General features: G+C 46.6%; 1 protein-coding gene across 1 annotated transcript; it reads right to left on the bottom strand.

The window, feature by feature from the left end:
* Window positions 1-13,588: 13,588 nt before the first annotated feature.
* LOC136571824 (uncharacterized) lies at window positions 13,589-16,091 on the bottom strand. The gene is made up of 4 exons (XM_066572451.1): window positions 15,686-16,091; window positions 15,431-15,534; window positions 15,192-15,338; window positions 13,589-14,483 (listed from the first exon to the last, which is right to left on the bottom strand). The coding sequence occupies exons 1-4, from the start codon at window positions 15,773-15,775 to the stop codon at window positions 13,589-13,591; spliced, it is 1,236 nt and encodes a 411-aa protein (XP_066428548.1). The 5' UTR covers window positions 15,776-16,091.
* Between the last annotated feature and the right edge of the window lie 1,027 nt (window positions 16,092-17,118).

Below are 17,118 nucleotides of genomic sequence, written 5' to 3' on the forward strand. Positions count from 1 at the left end.
CAAATTCAACACAATATGCTGCTTTTACTGACTCCTGCAGTTACTGGATTATTCAACCCCCTCATGAGAATTGTCTTTAGTACTTATTAGAGCTCTTTGCTGTTATGACCTGCCGTAACCGTGATGCATAGCCGGCCAGCAGCTTCTGACAGCGTTCCTGAGGACTCTTACCCCATTCCTCAGGGACAATGGCCTCCAGCTCACCAATATCCTTGGGCTTACATACTGCAATCGCCTTCTTCTCATCCCACCAAACATTTTCAATAGGATTCAAGTCAGGAAACAGATGACCAATTCAGAATCATCCAGGACTTCTTCTGAAACCAAACCTTGGTGGACTTGGAGGTATGCTTGGGATAATAGTCCTATTGGAAGGTCCAATGACATGCAAGCTTCAGCTTCTTCACAGAGGCACGTCGTCTTCTCCTAGGATGCCCAGATACGTGATTGAATCCATCTTTCCTTCTACATACTGCAAGTTTCCAGTGCAAGAGGAAGCAAAGCAGCCCCAGAGTATCACTAAGCCACTGTCATACTTCACTGTAGCAGGGGGTTCTATTCAGTGTATGCTTTAGTCTTTCAGACATACCACTGATCCATAGGCCATAAAAGTACAAGTTTTTGTTTTATCACTCCATAGAACAGAATCTCAAACCTCTGTGGCTTATTTTAATGGTTTTGAGTATATTGGAACAGACTTGTCTTGTGCTTTTGGGTTGGTAGAGTTGTATGTCTTGAAGTTCTGGCATGAAGACATTGAGCATTTAGAACAGTATGGTGTCGAAGAAACAGATTACCTTTTATTGTACCGTTACTCAATCTTGACTACAATTTACTGAGGCTTAGTGATATTACTATAGGCAGACTAGGAAAGTACAATATTCTACAGCTTGTATAAGGGAATTACAGTGCTGGCAGTACATGTCAACAAAGCAAATGGAACAATAATTTGCACTTTGAATTGTACCGTCCACTAATAACGAGATAGTCCTTTGCATCTTGTGGTTTCTGAAAGCGTTAATCCTAGCCAATCAAGCAGTACTGCAATCAGTACAATTGGCATTTGAGTCCTTTCTAATGCACACCGTTTGATATTTAATGAGCCCAGCCTCACCTACAACAGTTGCGTGGTAGAACTAGTGTCGACTGGCTCAGGCTGCTCTGGAGCCAGGACCGTTCCTTGACCACGAGTTCTCAGTGATCATCCCAACGTCTTCTGGCAGCTGGATACATGGGTGGTTGCAAACTCACTGTCAACTCCCTCTGTTCTGCAGGTTGTCGACCTCTGTAGCAGCCTTTCCGCAGCGCCGGGCAGTTTTGCTTCTTCAGTACTATGGGTGAGAGGAAAAAACCACAGAGAACAAGATATCAACAATAATAATCTCAGCACTTATCTTTGAGAAGAATCAGGAAAGCAAGAGATCCAACACCAAGTACTGACTTCCACCACAGACAGAGGGAGACTGAATTAAACAGCAATGAGCCAAGTGCAAGGCCAGGTTAAATAGTCCTCCCAATATTCCCACAGGTGACACCAAGCAAGTCTCACCTAAAACTATTCCCACCAGAGCCAGAAGATGAAGAGAACCAAATACCAGACCTGAACCAGTTTACTAGAAAGGAACAGATCTTCGATCTGCTGCAATACTCTGCAGACTGCAAGGGAAAAGTGGAGCAGTGCTCCCCCCTTACACCTTTATGATAACTTCTTCCAGCTATGATTTGTTCTGCAGAATTTACTGCATTGACAATTTTGGTGCCTTACTTTTCCAGCAGAATTATGCATCTATACAAGCTCCTCATCATATTTCCACCCCTAGAAGTGTAAATGCTTGTAAGAGAGGGGTCAAGAAATTATCGCAGCCTAAAACGGTTAACTTTATTTCTTTTTCACACAACATTGGCACAAATTCTTGATGGTTACAAACATGCTAAGTGGTATGCTATACTTCATAGTTACAGTGCACAGTAGATTGGCTGTTTATGCTTAGTGGTTACTGTTCACACAAAACACTTGGAAATTCTAGAACTTAAGTTTGACAGTCTTTCACATATAGCAACTTACATTATTTGTGCAAGAAAACCCTCAACTTCAGTCTACTCAATCTTAACTTCTCATAAATTACCGGTCAATGTTATCTTCACACTACAATGAAATGGTCTTCCCCAGTACACAGTCATCTGCAATCAGCATCCAGACTCAGCAGTAACCTTCCATACAGTGGTGTATCTTGAAGCTTCTGGGCCCCAATCAAAACCTGTAACAGAGCCCCCAACTATAATGCTTTACTTATAGTCCTCGGCTTCCTATATGGAGAAGAGAAGCCTTATGGGCCCCCTAAGGCTCCTGGCCCGGAGTCAACTAGATCTGCTATAGTTATGCCCCTGCTTCCATATGTACAGATATGTGATATGTATTAAAGGGGTTGTCTCACGCCGAAACGTTTTTTTTTTTTTATTCAATAGGCGCGAGACAAACCCAAGGGATGGGTTAAAAAAAAAAAAAGTTTATTACTTACCCGAATCCCCGCGCTGCGGCGACTTCTTTCTTCCTTTACCAAGATGGCCACCAGGATCTTCACCCACGATGCACTGCGGGTCTTCTCCCATGGTGCACCGTGGGCTCTGTGCGGTCCATTGCCGATTCCAGCCTCCTGATTGGCTGGAATCGGCACACGTGATGGGGCGGAGCTACGAGGACCAGCTCTCCGGCACGAGCGGCCCCATTCACCAGGGAGAAGACCGGACTGCGCAAGCGCGTCTAAAAACGCCAGAAGACAGCGAATTTAGACGGATCCATGGCGACGGGGACGCTAGCAACGGAGCAGGTAAGTGAATAACTTCTGTATGGCTCATAATTAATGCACGATGTATATTACAAAGTGCATTAATATGGCCATACAGAAATGCTGAACCCCACTTGATTTCACGAGACAACCCCTTTAAGGAAGGCTGAATGCAAACGTCTGGGTCAGATTTCGACTGCAAGATTCTTGCAGCGGGATGCGACCCTGTGCCCTTGCAGTGACCCGCGGCTTACCTGTCCGGTGTCTTCGCTCTGCTCTGCAGATGTGCTGGTTTGCGCACAGCTGCACATGGGCATGGCAGAGCTGGCACATCAGCGATGACGCAGCAGTGCAAGACTCGCACTGAAATAGGACATGCCGTGATTTTGTTATCGCATGAGTTTTACGCAGTCAAAATCGTGGCTGTCTGCATAAACCAATGCAATCCTATGGCAGCGTGCAACGGCGGAAATTCTGCGCAGAATCTCAACACAGAATTTCTGCCCGTGTGCATTTGGCCTAAATCTGATGTATGCTATGAGGCAGATTTACTAATACTGACTAATAATTGGGCAGTGCAAACTTAAATTACACAGTCTTTAAAAGGAACCTGTCATCAGGGTACTCGCTCTTAAACTGGCACCATAACACTCACATTTAACACACCCATGACATATGTTTGTGTAAAACAGAAAAATACTCTTTGTCTAAAATTGTACTTTTAGTATTTGGTGCTAATGACCTGGTTTCAAGTAATCAGGGTGGGCTTCTGGAGCCCTGAGTCATGACGCCATTCAATTATGCACACTCCCTAAGCTGGATGCCCGCGTCTTCCTGCTGCTGAAGTCAGCACACGCTGCGGTAAAATCCCATGCTTGCTCAGTGCTGTGCTCTGGCCCAAACAACGCCCTCCAGTGGAGGCACAATGCACCAGTGAAGTTGAGGCATCTATTCAGCACTTCTGATATATACCACTTAGACCTTAAAATGTCATTTTGGACTCTTATACTGTTGTAAATTTACACTTACATCAAAGGTTTCTGCACATATTTATTCTCTCAAATTCCAAGCAAAAAAGTTGTAACTGGCCATAAAATCCTAATCTATCGATGGGAAACAATCTTCTCTTCATCCTGTGTTGCGGGAGAACTAGTTCCTGCTTTTCGTAATGGCACTGAATAATAAAAAATGAAGAATTAACATATGTACAATGGAAGATACCAGATTCAAAATGTCAGGGACATAGTGTTCCAAATGCAGTAAAATAAGAGTATAAAGCTACATTGAAGTATGTATAATGGTTTATATTAGGTGTCCTTAGCATTCAGAACTCTGTGTACAGGATGCAACGAACATCACAGGTATTTACATATACCAAAAGATGTAGAGCCTGGGAAGAATTACAGAAAAATATTGTTAAGCACAAATAAGGAAGAACAATTCTTACATGTATTACCATACACGTTTGTACATATCCTGTTTAGGCCACTACACTACACCCAACTGGACATTGCTTTCTCAGAACAGACCAGCACTTAGATGATAAGTCTAACTTCTGTAACCCTCTGTGATCTACTCCTATTTCAGGGAAGAGGCTGTGGGGAGCGCCTATTTTCCCCTTTTGGCTTATACAGGGAAGTCCCAAATAGGAATCCCTTCCTAATAGGGAATATGCAATGCAGTTGACCAAATCGGACTAATTGCTCATGGGTTAATAATACCAGCAGAATGCTTAATGACACATCTTTGTGTCACTTTTAGCAGTTACCTCTCTCAGTATACAGATATTCCCAAGATTTACTGTACAGCTGGATAGTGTAACAACTGGACATGGCAAGAAATAAAGATATGAACACACAATTGATTTTAAAGGACCCAATGTAAGATGACAGGGGCAGTGGGTGATGGTAACCAGGATGACAATGATGATGAATGTAATGAAACTGGAAGTAGAGACTGGAGCAGATGACATGGAGTCAAAATAATCTGAAAAAGCACTGTCCCTATGCTAGGTCTCTCTATGACACTACCCTTTCCCTAATCTCTCTTTTACACTACCCCTCAACAACAGACACTACAGTCCCTTATGTAACCCTCAGTTATCCCTCCTAACAACCCTGACTATAATACAGTCCCTTAAAGCCTGATGGCACTAGGTAAAAGAGATGAAACAAACAATGCTGGATTATGAAGCAAGGCAGACAGACACAAACTACGAAACACAGACAAAGACTAGAAAACCAAGAAGCATTAAGCACTGACCAGACTGACTAGGCAAGAGTGGACACAGAACTAGGTACTAGGAACTACTTAGAACAAGAGATGCGGGATAAACACAACTGTCACAGCTATCAGCTGCACAGACTGCTGCAGCCAAACATTATTTAAAGGCAGACTAGCCACTAGCCCATTTTTCCTAACAAGGTTGGCTGAACAAAGTGGTCAGGTGACCCAGTGCAATGGTTCAACTGTCAGAGGAGTTGCTTGGCCAGTGCCCCAACAACAACTTAGAAGTAAGAAGAGGTCTCCTGTTGATCCCAACCATGGGTTGTGCCTGGTATTGCAGCTCAATCCTATTCACTCAAACAACTTTCAGAAAAAATACTGATAGCAGCATATGCACAGCAAAACACTGGTACAAATTTTGACTTCAACACTACCCAAGCATGTGATAGGAGTGACTGGTACGCTACCTGAGAGGTTGTTTATCATTAGCAAAAGCATTACTTTTTACATCCAGAAATAGCGCCTCGATCAGCCCAGGTCGGCTTTGGTATTGCAGATGAGTTGTGTTTAGAAACATTCCATAATGTAAAAGTTTGAAAACATGGTATATGGCCTGGTTACTAAGGAATCAAGGTGCAAATGGTAAGAAGCACTGGTTAATGGGGATTTTCGTGACTAATATTGATGACCTATCCTTAGGATAGATTATCAATAACTGATTGTGGGGTCTACCACTCAGGAAGCTGTTTGAAAAGACCGCAGCATTCTAGTTAGCGTCATGGCTCTTCTCATGCCAGTGACATCTTCACTGCTTTTAGGCACAGTGCCATACATTTCATAGCGGCTGTGTCTGGTACAGCAGAACAATCCCATTCAGCTGACTAGGGCTGAGCTGATAGGCCACATGATGAATTAATGTGATGTCACATACTTCTTCCAGGTCCTGCAGTTCCTAAGTCAGAGGAGTCATGAGGAAATACTGAAAAATGAGTACTAAAGGGGGCACTGTATCTGATTGTAGTTAGAAATTTACGTGCACAGCACACAGTGAATAGAGCCCATTGATTTCAATGGGTTTGTTTAAAGGTGCAGATTTTGCGTGCGCAACAGAATACGCAGCATGTTGAATTTTCCTGCACATTGGTGCAGGGAAATAGAGCATATGGAACTAATTACACTACAGTAATTGGCTATTTCAATGGTTGTGACCATGGTTGCATGTTTTTTTTTTGCATGCATAAATATGCATGCTTTGCGCACAAAAAGTACAGTAAAAAAAGCAGTTGTGCAGGCAAATAAGCAACCTCAGATGCACAGAAACGTGTTGTATACGCACGTGTGAATCCACCCTTATAGATATAGCTCCCACAGGTTATTAATTATCCAATGAAAATAAAGCATAGGATTCTCAAATAGTCATTGTCAAAAAAAATCCAGCCACTAGAAGGAGTTGTCATGTTGCTGCCAAAACTTGACCTGCAGTTACATCTCAAGAAGATATGTAAATGACTAAAGTTGTGGCGTAATTAGATGAATGGTCCTGTCACCTGATGCCCTAAAAGTGGTTTCCCCCTTGGCCTACAAAAAGGCTCTCAGAGGCTACTTGTGTGTAGGGATCTCTTCTCCTGCTTGTGTAGAGCTTGTTGACCACTAGACGCCTCTACAACACAACCAAGGAGATTTTGCCCAGTTAACAGAGTTAGAGAGCAGATGTATTGCTGGAATGCGAGAAGCTGGATGGTTGTGATGGAAGAATTGCCCGCCATATAGGCCGTTCTGACCTGACTGTTAGGAGGTGTTGGGATAAGTGGATAAATGAGGGCACAAACACAAGCTAACCTGGCTCAGGTTACCTTTGATATACCAAGGATCATCTGATCGTCCTACAAGTATGGGTAACTCCAACTGTTTAATTGTCTGCCATTCAAAGACAGGTGACACCATTATTACGCGCCCCTGTGTCTGTCAGAACCATTTCCAGGTGCTTGGCTGAAGGACATTTGGTCTTATGGTGCCCATTAGATGTACTGCCCACCGTCCCCTCCATTTTCAATGGTTTTGTGGCGATGAGAGTGGACTGCTATGGAGTGGAAGCAGGTTGTTTTTAGCAAAAAATCTAGGATTAGTTTGGGCATTGACAAGACTTAGTGGTTAGCAGCCCCACTGCTGGGGTAATGGTGTGGGAGGCCATTGCATATGATAGTTGGTCACACCTAATAGTGGTATGAGGGACAATGACAGCTCAGCGATATGTTCAGGACATCCTGCAAGTTGTAACCAAATGTTTTGACCCTCATGGCAGCTTCCAAGAGTCATTTTCTAGTAGAATATGGTTGGTGGCACACAACAAGAGTATCACAGGAATGCCTCCACAACATTGCCACACTTCCATGGTCTTCCATTATCACCAATAGAACATGTATGAGACCATCTGGGATGCCAACTTCAACAACTTACAATTCTGCAAAATTTAGAGGCTTAGTTAAAGCAAATGTGGACCGATATGCCAAAGGATACAATACTGAACCTGTATGCCTCCATGCCCCCCTGTATCACATCTTGTATACAAGCTGGAGGTGCCCCAACAGGGTACTAGAGCCTCTCTTCAAGTGTTCAATTTTCCGCAATAAATTCTCCTTTTGCTCTGGTATTGTAATCACTTACTTATATCAATGTTACAATCATACATATGATACTGATGGAACTCAATATGGAAGACCCTGAACAACCCCTTTCCCGTTCTCAAGCACTCACATTTATAGCGTCACTCATACCACGTGACAGGACATAAATTGATACATTTACCAGACAGTCAGCTCACACCAGGCATTAACCTGTCATTTGCTGCCGCTGTGCAATACACATAACAGAATAATTAGACACATTTGCACAAAGCATCTACATAAGACATATATGTATGACATTATGGAGGGGGCCAGGAAAGCATGTACTGGGCAACTAGAAGTGTATATAATGTAGTGGCGAAGAGTTGGTAGGGCCCCTCCAGAATGTTATATGTCTGTCTTGTGTCAATGTCTTGTCAGTGTCTTGTTTATATAGTGCATCAAGTTACGTGTATTGGGTGTTTGCAGGCATGAATGGGTTAATGTCTGGAAATGTATTGTTTTGTCCTACGTGCAGTATATAAGAAATGTCACATGTCTATGTGGGGAGAATCAGCAAGAGAAGAGAGAGAGAAAAGGAGAGTCAGCGAATGAAAGGGAGATGGAAGAGTCGGAGAGATGGTCTGCTGTTCCTGCCAGGGCCTAGCCCTGCAAAAAGACTACCTATGGCCTCCATTTGTAGTGAGAGTGAAAGCTCGGACATGATGGAAACGTGTGGGTGTACAGCAGCGATACCGCATGCATCCAGAGGAATGGAAAATCGCTACTAAGCAAGAAGAATGTAAGTGTATGACAGGACAGAGTTTGCCGGGAGAGAAATCTTACAGATAACTTAGACTGTTGATTATACAAATGCCCCAAGAATCCTCCCTGTTACACCACGATAATTTGTTTCTGTTCAAAGATTGGTTTATTTGGATATGATTTTCAAGAGTTTAAGTAAACGAACAGAATTAAGTAGTTCTCGTTCAGAAAATACCCTGTGTGTGGACTATGTTATTATACCCGAGAGATTTGCTGCAGAGGATGGAATAGTGGCGTCACGAGTGACAATTGGACTACAGGTAACCTCTAGTTACTACCCCTGTGATCTCCCCCAGCAGTAACACAGTCGGGTCCCGTGCTACCCCCAGGAGGAAGAGATGGTAGAGCCCTGTGACAAGGCGTTTCTCTACCCCGATGTCTCCTCGGCTGTGGGACTGCTCCTCGGATGCTGCAATAGTAGTCTTGAATATCTGGGAGGCCTAGACCTCTTACCCATCTATCCTTAGTAAGTATGGTGCTGGTCACCCGAAGTTTATGATGCGCCCAAACTAATTGAAATGTTTTTCACGTCTGTAAAGAAACGTTGTGGTAATTTAATAGGGATGGTATAAACAAGTATAGCAGTTTTTTCAGTTAATGCATTTTGAAGGTAGTGATTCTTACTATCCATAATATCACGAATGTAGATGGTCTTTGAAAGTCTTCCTGTAATACTTTCAGTATAGGATCAAAATTGTGTTGATAAAGTTTTTTTTATGTAGCGCCGTTAGCCTAGGGTCACACGGGGCGGATTTGTTGCTTATTTCCCGCGGTTGGCCGTTGCATATCCGCATTGCGGCCATTCCGTCGCGGTTGCAGTGCAATGCAGTGCGAATGTGTTTGGCCAAAATCCCGTTCTCACAGGGCGTAAAATTTTCCGCAGAGCCGCAGTGCGGATATGCAACTGCGTCGCGGTTTTGAAATATGCAGCATGTCCAATCTTTTGACGGTTCCGCAGCATTTTTTTTTACATAGGGCCCCATGAACGCAGCTACAACCGCAATGAAAACCGCTATTGCTTGTTTTGCAGCGGTTTTCATTGCGGTTCCGCAGCAGATTGTTCGCATGAAAAAGAGGGGCAATAAAGTTTGTTCCCAGGAAGTGGTTCAGCGGCCATTTTAGCTGCTTGGCGCCATTTCAGCCAGGACTTGATGGAGACTGGAAGCAGGGAGCAGGAGCTCTGCCGGCAGAACCCCCCCCCCACAGCGGCACCAGAGCCCCCCACAGCGGCACCACAAGAGCCCTCCACAGTGGCACCAGAGCCCTCCACAGCGGGCGTGACCAGAGGCCTCCACAGCGGGCGGCACCAGAGCCTTCCACAGCGGGCCCAGACCCCCCCACAGCAGCACCAGAGCCCCCCACAGCGGCACAAGAGCCCTCCACAGCGGGCGTGACCAGAGGCCTCCACAGCCGGACCAGGGCCCTCCACAGCGGCACCAGAGCCCTCCACAGCGGGCCCAGAGCCCTCCACAGCGGGCGGCACCAGAGCCCTCCACAGCGGGCCCAGAGCCCTCCACAGCGGGCGGCACCACAGCCCTCCACAGCGGGCCCAGACCCCCCCACAGCGGCACCAGAGCCCCCCACAGCGGCACCAGAGCCCCCCACAGCGGCACCACAAGAGCCCTCCACAGTGGCACCAGAGCCCTCCAAAGCGGGCGTGACCAGAGGCCTCCACAGCGGCACCAGAGCCCCCCACAGCGGGCGGCACCACAGCCCTCCACAGCGGGCCCAGAGCCCTCCACAGCGGGCGGCACCACAGCCCTCCACAGCGGGCCCAGACCCCCCCACAGCGGCACCAGAGCCCCCCACAGCGGCACCACAAGAGCCCTCCACAGTGGCACCAGAGCCCTCCAAAGCGGGCGTGACCAGAGGCCTCCACAGCGGCACCAGAGCCCCCCACAGCGGGCGGCACCACAGCCCTCCACAGCGGGCCCAGAGCCCTCCACAGCGGGCGGCACCACAGCCCTCCACAGCGGGCCCAGACCCCCCCACAGCGGCACCAGAGCCCCCCACAGCGGCACCACAAGAGCCCTCCACAGTGGCACCAGAGCCCTCCAAAGCGGGCGTGACCAGAGGCCTCCACAGCGGCACCAGAGCCCCCCACAGCGGGCGGCACCACAGCCCTCCATAGCGGGCGGCACATCGGATAACGAAGGTAATGCACTACTTCGCCTATCATTGCTCTTTTGCGTCCTTTCTCTTTTGCATTGCAATGCATTTTTCCCGCCTTTTTCCTCCCTTGCTTTGCTGCACAATTTATGGCCTTTTCATCTTTTGCATTGCAATGCATTTTTCCCGCCTTTTTCCTCCCTTGCTTTGCTGCACAATTTATGGCCTTTTCATCTTTTGCATTGCAATGCATTTTTCCCGCCTTTTTCCTCCCTTGCTTTGCTGCACAATTTATGGCCTTTTCATCTTTTGCATTGCAATGCATTTTTCCCGCCTTTTTCCTCCCTTGCTTTGCTGCACAATTTATGGCCTTTTCATCTTTTGCATTGCAATGCATTTTTCCCGCCTTTTTCCTCCCTTGCTTTGCTGCACAATTTATGGCCTTTTCATCTTTTGCATTGCAATGCATTTTTCCCGCCTTTTTCCTCCCTTGCTTCTTTCCCCTTCGGCATCTGACGTGAAGCTGTGAGCCTCGTTGTTATTTTGTGCAAATTGAAATTCTGCGCCACTGGGCACTAATGTTGTGTATGTAATGAAATGCAACCATTCTCTGTTTACTCACAGGACGAAAAAGATTTTCGGTTGTCGCAAAGGATATATCGGGAGTATGGCGTGGTACCAGCGAATGGGTATAAACGTTGCCAGGATGATAACATTGGTGAGTGTAGTGTGCGCTGACACAACCATATCCACCCACTTGGAATGCTATTCAACTTTTTTTCTTCTTTCTTCCCCCCCCTTCAGGTTGAAAGTAGGCCTGAGATATGGGACCCAGCCGAGACGGGCTACAGCGACCGAGATTTAAAGGCAGACGCCTGGCTATCGGTATGCACTGGCATGTATCCCGATTGGGACTCCGGAACTGCTGCCCTCCACAGTGAAATACGTAAGTTTACACTCCTGAAACTGCTTTGTTGTTTCTTCCTTGGATGTACTCAGAACTGTACTGCATCTAACAACACTCTTTATTGCAGGTGTCGGTGGTACTGCTTGTACCCTGTTTAATTGTCCTTTTTCATTCTTTGCAGTTAAAGATGTCAAGAATCGTTGGCGGTCGGTTCGGGACCGCTACAAGAAGCATGAAAAAGATTGTGAAAAAAGTGGCATGTCGCCTTCACAAAAGAAATGTCCATACCAGAAGCAACTGCGCTTCCTCCGAACTAGTCGAGTGTTGCGCGCGTAAGTGCAAATAACTCTCCTAGCTCGGGTTCGATGTGGTGTCATTTTGAGGTTCTAGGTCTCTAATGTTACTCTTGTTTCGCCAACAGATCCAGCGGGAACATTGGGGCCGCGCCTCCCACGGACACCACCGCTTCACCTGACAAAGATGGGCCGGGACAGGAGCCGTGTGATGATGAGTCCAGAGAAGGTACCCCAGCCTTGGAGGACAGCCAGCGTAGCACGCCCGATTTGAACCCCACTTCTGTTTCTCCAGAAGTGGGGGAACAAATTGTGTCGTGTGGCAATACTACTGCCCCTGCCAGCAGAGCATGTGTTAGCAGGGTGGTGACTTCCGCGCGGGCCAGCCGCAGCGTTGCTGCTGGCCCGCGTCGGAAGAATAGCAAGGCAGATGCCACCCAAGAGGCGCTGTCTTTATTACGCCGTTCTGAGACGGCCGACCAGTGGGACACAATGGGTACAGCCATTGCGTCCCGCCTTCGTGAACTCAGCTCAGAGCGGCAGTGGACAATTCCGCCAGTTCTGTACACAGTGCTAGAGATTTTCGGATCGCCAAGAGCCATTGCCGATAGCACTGCCATTATTGTGGCAATGAAAAATGCAGCCTTTCCTGTTCAACACTCAAACCGCATGCTGCCTGCACCCCAATCTTTCCCTGATCAACCGCCCAGGGTTTCTAGGACACCGGTATACCCCATGCACCATGGCTCTCCTGACACTGGCTACGGCGACACTGCCTCAGGCGGTTCCCCATCACAAGCGTCATTTCTATCACTCATGAATAGCCCTCTGCAACAGACATCGCAACAGTCCACCTCACAACTGTGCACGCCACCAAATGCATCTCAATGCATTATAGGAGAAAACTCTTTTACTTATACGACATTGGAGTAATCGCAAACGTTGAGTTTGGGATAACTGCAATGTCCTACAGCAAACCATCGGAAAGTACAGGTTCCGTGGTGCTGTTGCCGTGTCTGCCAATGCACGGATTATGCTGGTGTCCCAGTAATCCGACGGATGGTCATGGGAACGATTGGGGTTGCAAACATCGCTCACTCCCAGCTAAGATGTGCTCTGCGGCAAAAGAGGCAAGGCGCACTAATTCCATTACGGCAGTGGCACGTACATAAATTTCTTTGCGGCCTGTGCTACTGTACGAGAAGGACTGCCTTTTTTTTTTTTTTTCAATTTAACGCTGCCTTACTGTCCTCCAAGGTTGGGGTACATCACTTCTCTTGACTCATAGTCCTTTCTTTCCCTATATTTATTTTCATGTCTGTCTGTTTCCATGCTCGCTCTATGTTTGTAACAGGAGTTCGAGCATGGAAAAAAAAAATGGTGATGACAACAGGGCCATTCTGCGTGCCTGTTGCCATCATCATTTTCTCTTGCGGCATGACCGGCAAGTGTGGCCAGAGCTATACTGCTTGTGGATTGGCCAGTGAAGGAGAAAGTTAGTTGTATTCAAGTAGTGGTAATTGGTATGTGCGCTGAAAAAAAGTAGACGGCTCAACTAATGCTATGTTTATTTTGCACAAAATAAAAAACCATCATTGTCTAACCAATTCCGTTTCTTTACAATGCAGATTATATGTTTTGTGCGCCGGAAAAATTTGGAGAACAATCTTTTTTGTGAAATATTAAAACATTTTATTATGAAAACTGTTTAACACAATTTTATTGAAGTTTTTAAATTAAAGGTGGAGGAGTGTCCTTTTGTGCCTTCAATAAAATACGTATTTCTCTACGCAGTTTGGTTTCCGCTTCCTTCTGGGGCTGGGGAGGGTCACACTGCAGTTAGGGCTGCACACCACCGACACAGGAGAACTGCCATGGCACGGTGCCTTCGTGACTAAGGAAATAGTCAGTGAAGAGTTCGCGTACCTGCACTGCAGTAGCAGGCGTCCTACCTCCCCCCCAGTTGATGACCGTGTCAAAGGCAGGATCAAGTTCTTCGACATCTACCTCTGGGCGATAGTCCCGGAGGTAGTTGTGAAGAACACAACATGCCTTGACAAGGTCATCAACTGTGTTAGGGTCTACTAACAGTGTAGTCCCTAGAACTCTCCACTGACTCACCAAAATCCCGAAGGCACACTCAACCACACGACGTGCCCGGCTCAGCCTATAATTAAAAATCCTTTTCCGGGCATTCAGTCCTCTCCGCGGGTATGGGCGCAACAGGTTTGGCATCAACGGGAAAGCCTCATCCGATACCATCACAAAGGGGACTGGATGTGTGGTTCCCGGGAAAGGTTGTGGGGCTGGGAGCGTGACGCCATCTCGGAGAATTTGCATCCCAATCTGTGATGTTCGCAGCACCCGAGAATCCCCAGTGCTGCCATAGGCGCCGACGTCGATGCAAACAAATTTGCTATGTGCATCAGCCACGGCCATCAGGACAATTGAAAAAAAATTTTTGTAATTGAAGAATTTGGAGCCTGAGTGGGCTGGCTGAAGCACACGCACATGTTTGCCGTCGACGGCGCCTATGCAGTTAGGAAATTTGGCAACATCTTGAAAGCCTGCTGCAACACGTTGCCAAGTGTCCTCGGTAGGTGAAGGCATCACGATGGGCTGCAACTTCTGCCAGATGGCGCTGCATGTGCACCTCACAATTTCGGTGATGGTTGATTTACCAACACGAAATTGGAGATGCAGGGATGCATAGCTCTGTCCTGTGGCCAAGAAGCTGAAAAGAAGCAGAGAAGAGAAACAAAAGTTAGTACACAATGAAGACTTGCATTACATCAACACTTCTATGTATGCAGTATTCAGATATTGTTCTCAACACGAAATAGATCGGAGAATGCAGAAGAATTCGTGTGAAGGAAATAAGATTTGCAATTGAAAGGTATACATGGGATGTGGGGGGGGGGGGGGGCCGTGAAATTCTCACTATCCATTCCACACATGGTTCAGATTTCCATTCTCCCCATCCCAAACAAAAGGGGAGGGAGAATGAGAAAATGAAAACATGTTCCTGCTACACTCAGAAAGGTAACTTGGTCCCGTTCACTGCCGGTGCACAAAAAAGGTTGCCCAAGTTTGCTGGTCTGGTAAGTTCAACAATGTAGCTTCTGACAATGTCAATGAAGTCAACCAGCCACAAGATGATGCTGTTCTAATGCCACGCACGGGCAAATAAAGACCCACCCGTCCCGGTGAGATCGGGGTAGCCGTGCAGGTGTCATGATGGGCGTGGTGCTAATAACAGGGGTGCTTGATAGCCCAGCTGTGAAAAAGCAGTGTGACGTAATGCTATAGCATTACGTCCTACTACCGGAGCAATCAGTGCATAAAAAAAGGTACCGCGCAAAAATCACAGAACCAAAAAAAAAAAAGGAAAAACAAAAAAAAAAAAAATAACTACAGTGACACAATAAGAAATGTAACTTACCGAAGGGTGATGAGCAGCCTTTCTTCTGCAGTGATCGCCTTCCTCATCTGCGTGTCCTGGTAGGTCAGATCCCGGCGCCCCAGCTCCAGAAGGCGGTCAAAGGCCTCCAGAGGCAGGCGACAAAATGAGACGAACTTCTCAGGATGGCTGCAGAGAGAAAGAGAAAGGGAGAGCGGGCTAAAATTAATAACAATTCAGAGTGCAACATCAAACCTACTCCCATGCAACACTTCACTTACTTTTTAAGATCGTGGTAGAGGCTCGCAAAATGGCCCTTCGTCCCCCTCTCGGTTAGTAGGGGATGAACCCAGAAACGTCTCTGACGCCGGGAAGCACGATCAGTCTGAAGAAGAATAAGCACATGAATTTTTAAAGCACATTAACATGAATTAAAGCACATGAATTTAAAGCACATGACTGCAATTACACTCTAGTCCGCAGTGCATAAACAAACAACAAGGAAACTAAGCACACAATGACCACAAATCGCTCACCTTTTCAGATTGTTCTCTATCCATCATAAGCACAAATGTAATCAGTCTGCGTCGGTATGCGCGGCTCAGACGGACTGTTGCTCGGTCCATGTCTGCAGAGAAAATGGCCACAAATACAAAGCTCTTCCTACCCTATGCAGAAATGGGTGGGATCGATGACCTCACAGGAAACAGTTTTTTTAAGAATCTGCACCTAGTAAAATACGCAGGCAAATCTGCAAGAAAAACCGCGCCTCTCCAAAAATAACCGCTGCGGTTTTTTCCGCAACAAAGGGCCTGCGGATTTACCGGCGGCAGAACCGCAGATAAATACGCGGTCAAAAACGCGTCTTAATTGGGCCATTGCATGCGGATTTGCCGCAGAAACGGAAAGGTTGCGGCAAATCCGCAGCGGCAAAACCGCGAACTTTCAGCAACAAATCCGCCCTGTGTGAATCCAGCCTTAATGTTATGTATTTTATACCTTCATTTCACCAGTCAAAAGGGTGTTTGTTTTGTAAATAATATAGTAAGTCGTAGGGGATATTCATAGGCAGAATTTGGGATTTCTGTGCATTTTTTTTGTACTAAGATTTCAGTCCAAACTGTTAGTAGTAAAGATACGTAGTGTCAACAGCACTCACCAAAATGACAGGATACAGTGGAGCAATACGTGGTGCACGCTCTGGGAAAGGTCTGACCCAGACCAAGAATACAGTTAGCATGAAAGTGGAGGCAGGCAGCATCAATGGTGCAATTGCATCCCAAGAGGGTCAACTTTATTCCTCAGCAGAGCAACGCAGCGATCTTTAGACTCTTACATTGGGTCTTTATCATATTTTATGATCTGAATACATTATGACTAGAGATGAGCGAACGCGTTCGTCCGAGCTTGATATTCGTGCGAATATTAGGGTGTTCGGGATGTTCGTTATTCGTGACGAACACCATGCGGTGTTCTGGTTACTTTCACTTCCTTCCCTGAGACGTTAGCGCGCTTTTCTGGCCAATTGAAAGACAGGGAAGGCATTACAACTTCCCCCTGCAACGTTTAAGCCCTATACCACCCCCCTGCTGTGAGTGGCTGGCGAGATCAGGTGTTCGCCTAATATAAAAGTCGGCCCCTCCCGCGGCTCGCCTCAGATGCGGTGTGAGTTAGATGAGGGACAGTGCTGTTTATACCGGAGCTGCTGTAGGGAAAGAATTGGTAGTTAGTGTAGGCTTCAAGACCCCCCAAAGGTCCTTATTAGGGCCACTGATAGCTGTGTGTTGGCTGCTGTTAGCAGTGGGATTTTTTTTTTCTCAAAATCGCCTCTGCAGACCGTTGCACCTGGCATTAGGGACAGAAGTGCTGCATAGGCAGGGAGAGTGTTAGGAGTGAGTGTAGCCTTCAAGAACCTCAACGGTCCTTTCTAGGGCCATATTTATCCGTGTGCAGTACTGTCCAGGCTGCT

The sequence above is a fragment of the Eleutherodactylus coqui genome, chromosome 6 (assembly GCF_035609145.1).
Source record: "Eleutherodactylus coqui strain aEleCoq1 chromosome 6, aEleCoq1.hap1, whole genome shotgun sequence".
Taxonomy (NCBI): domain Eukaryota; kingdom Metazoa; phylum Chordata; class Amphibia; order Anura; family Eleutherodactylidae; genus Eleutherodactylus; species Eleutherodactylus coqui.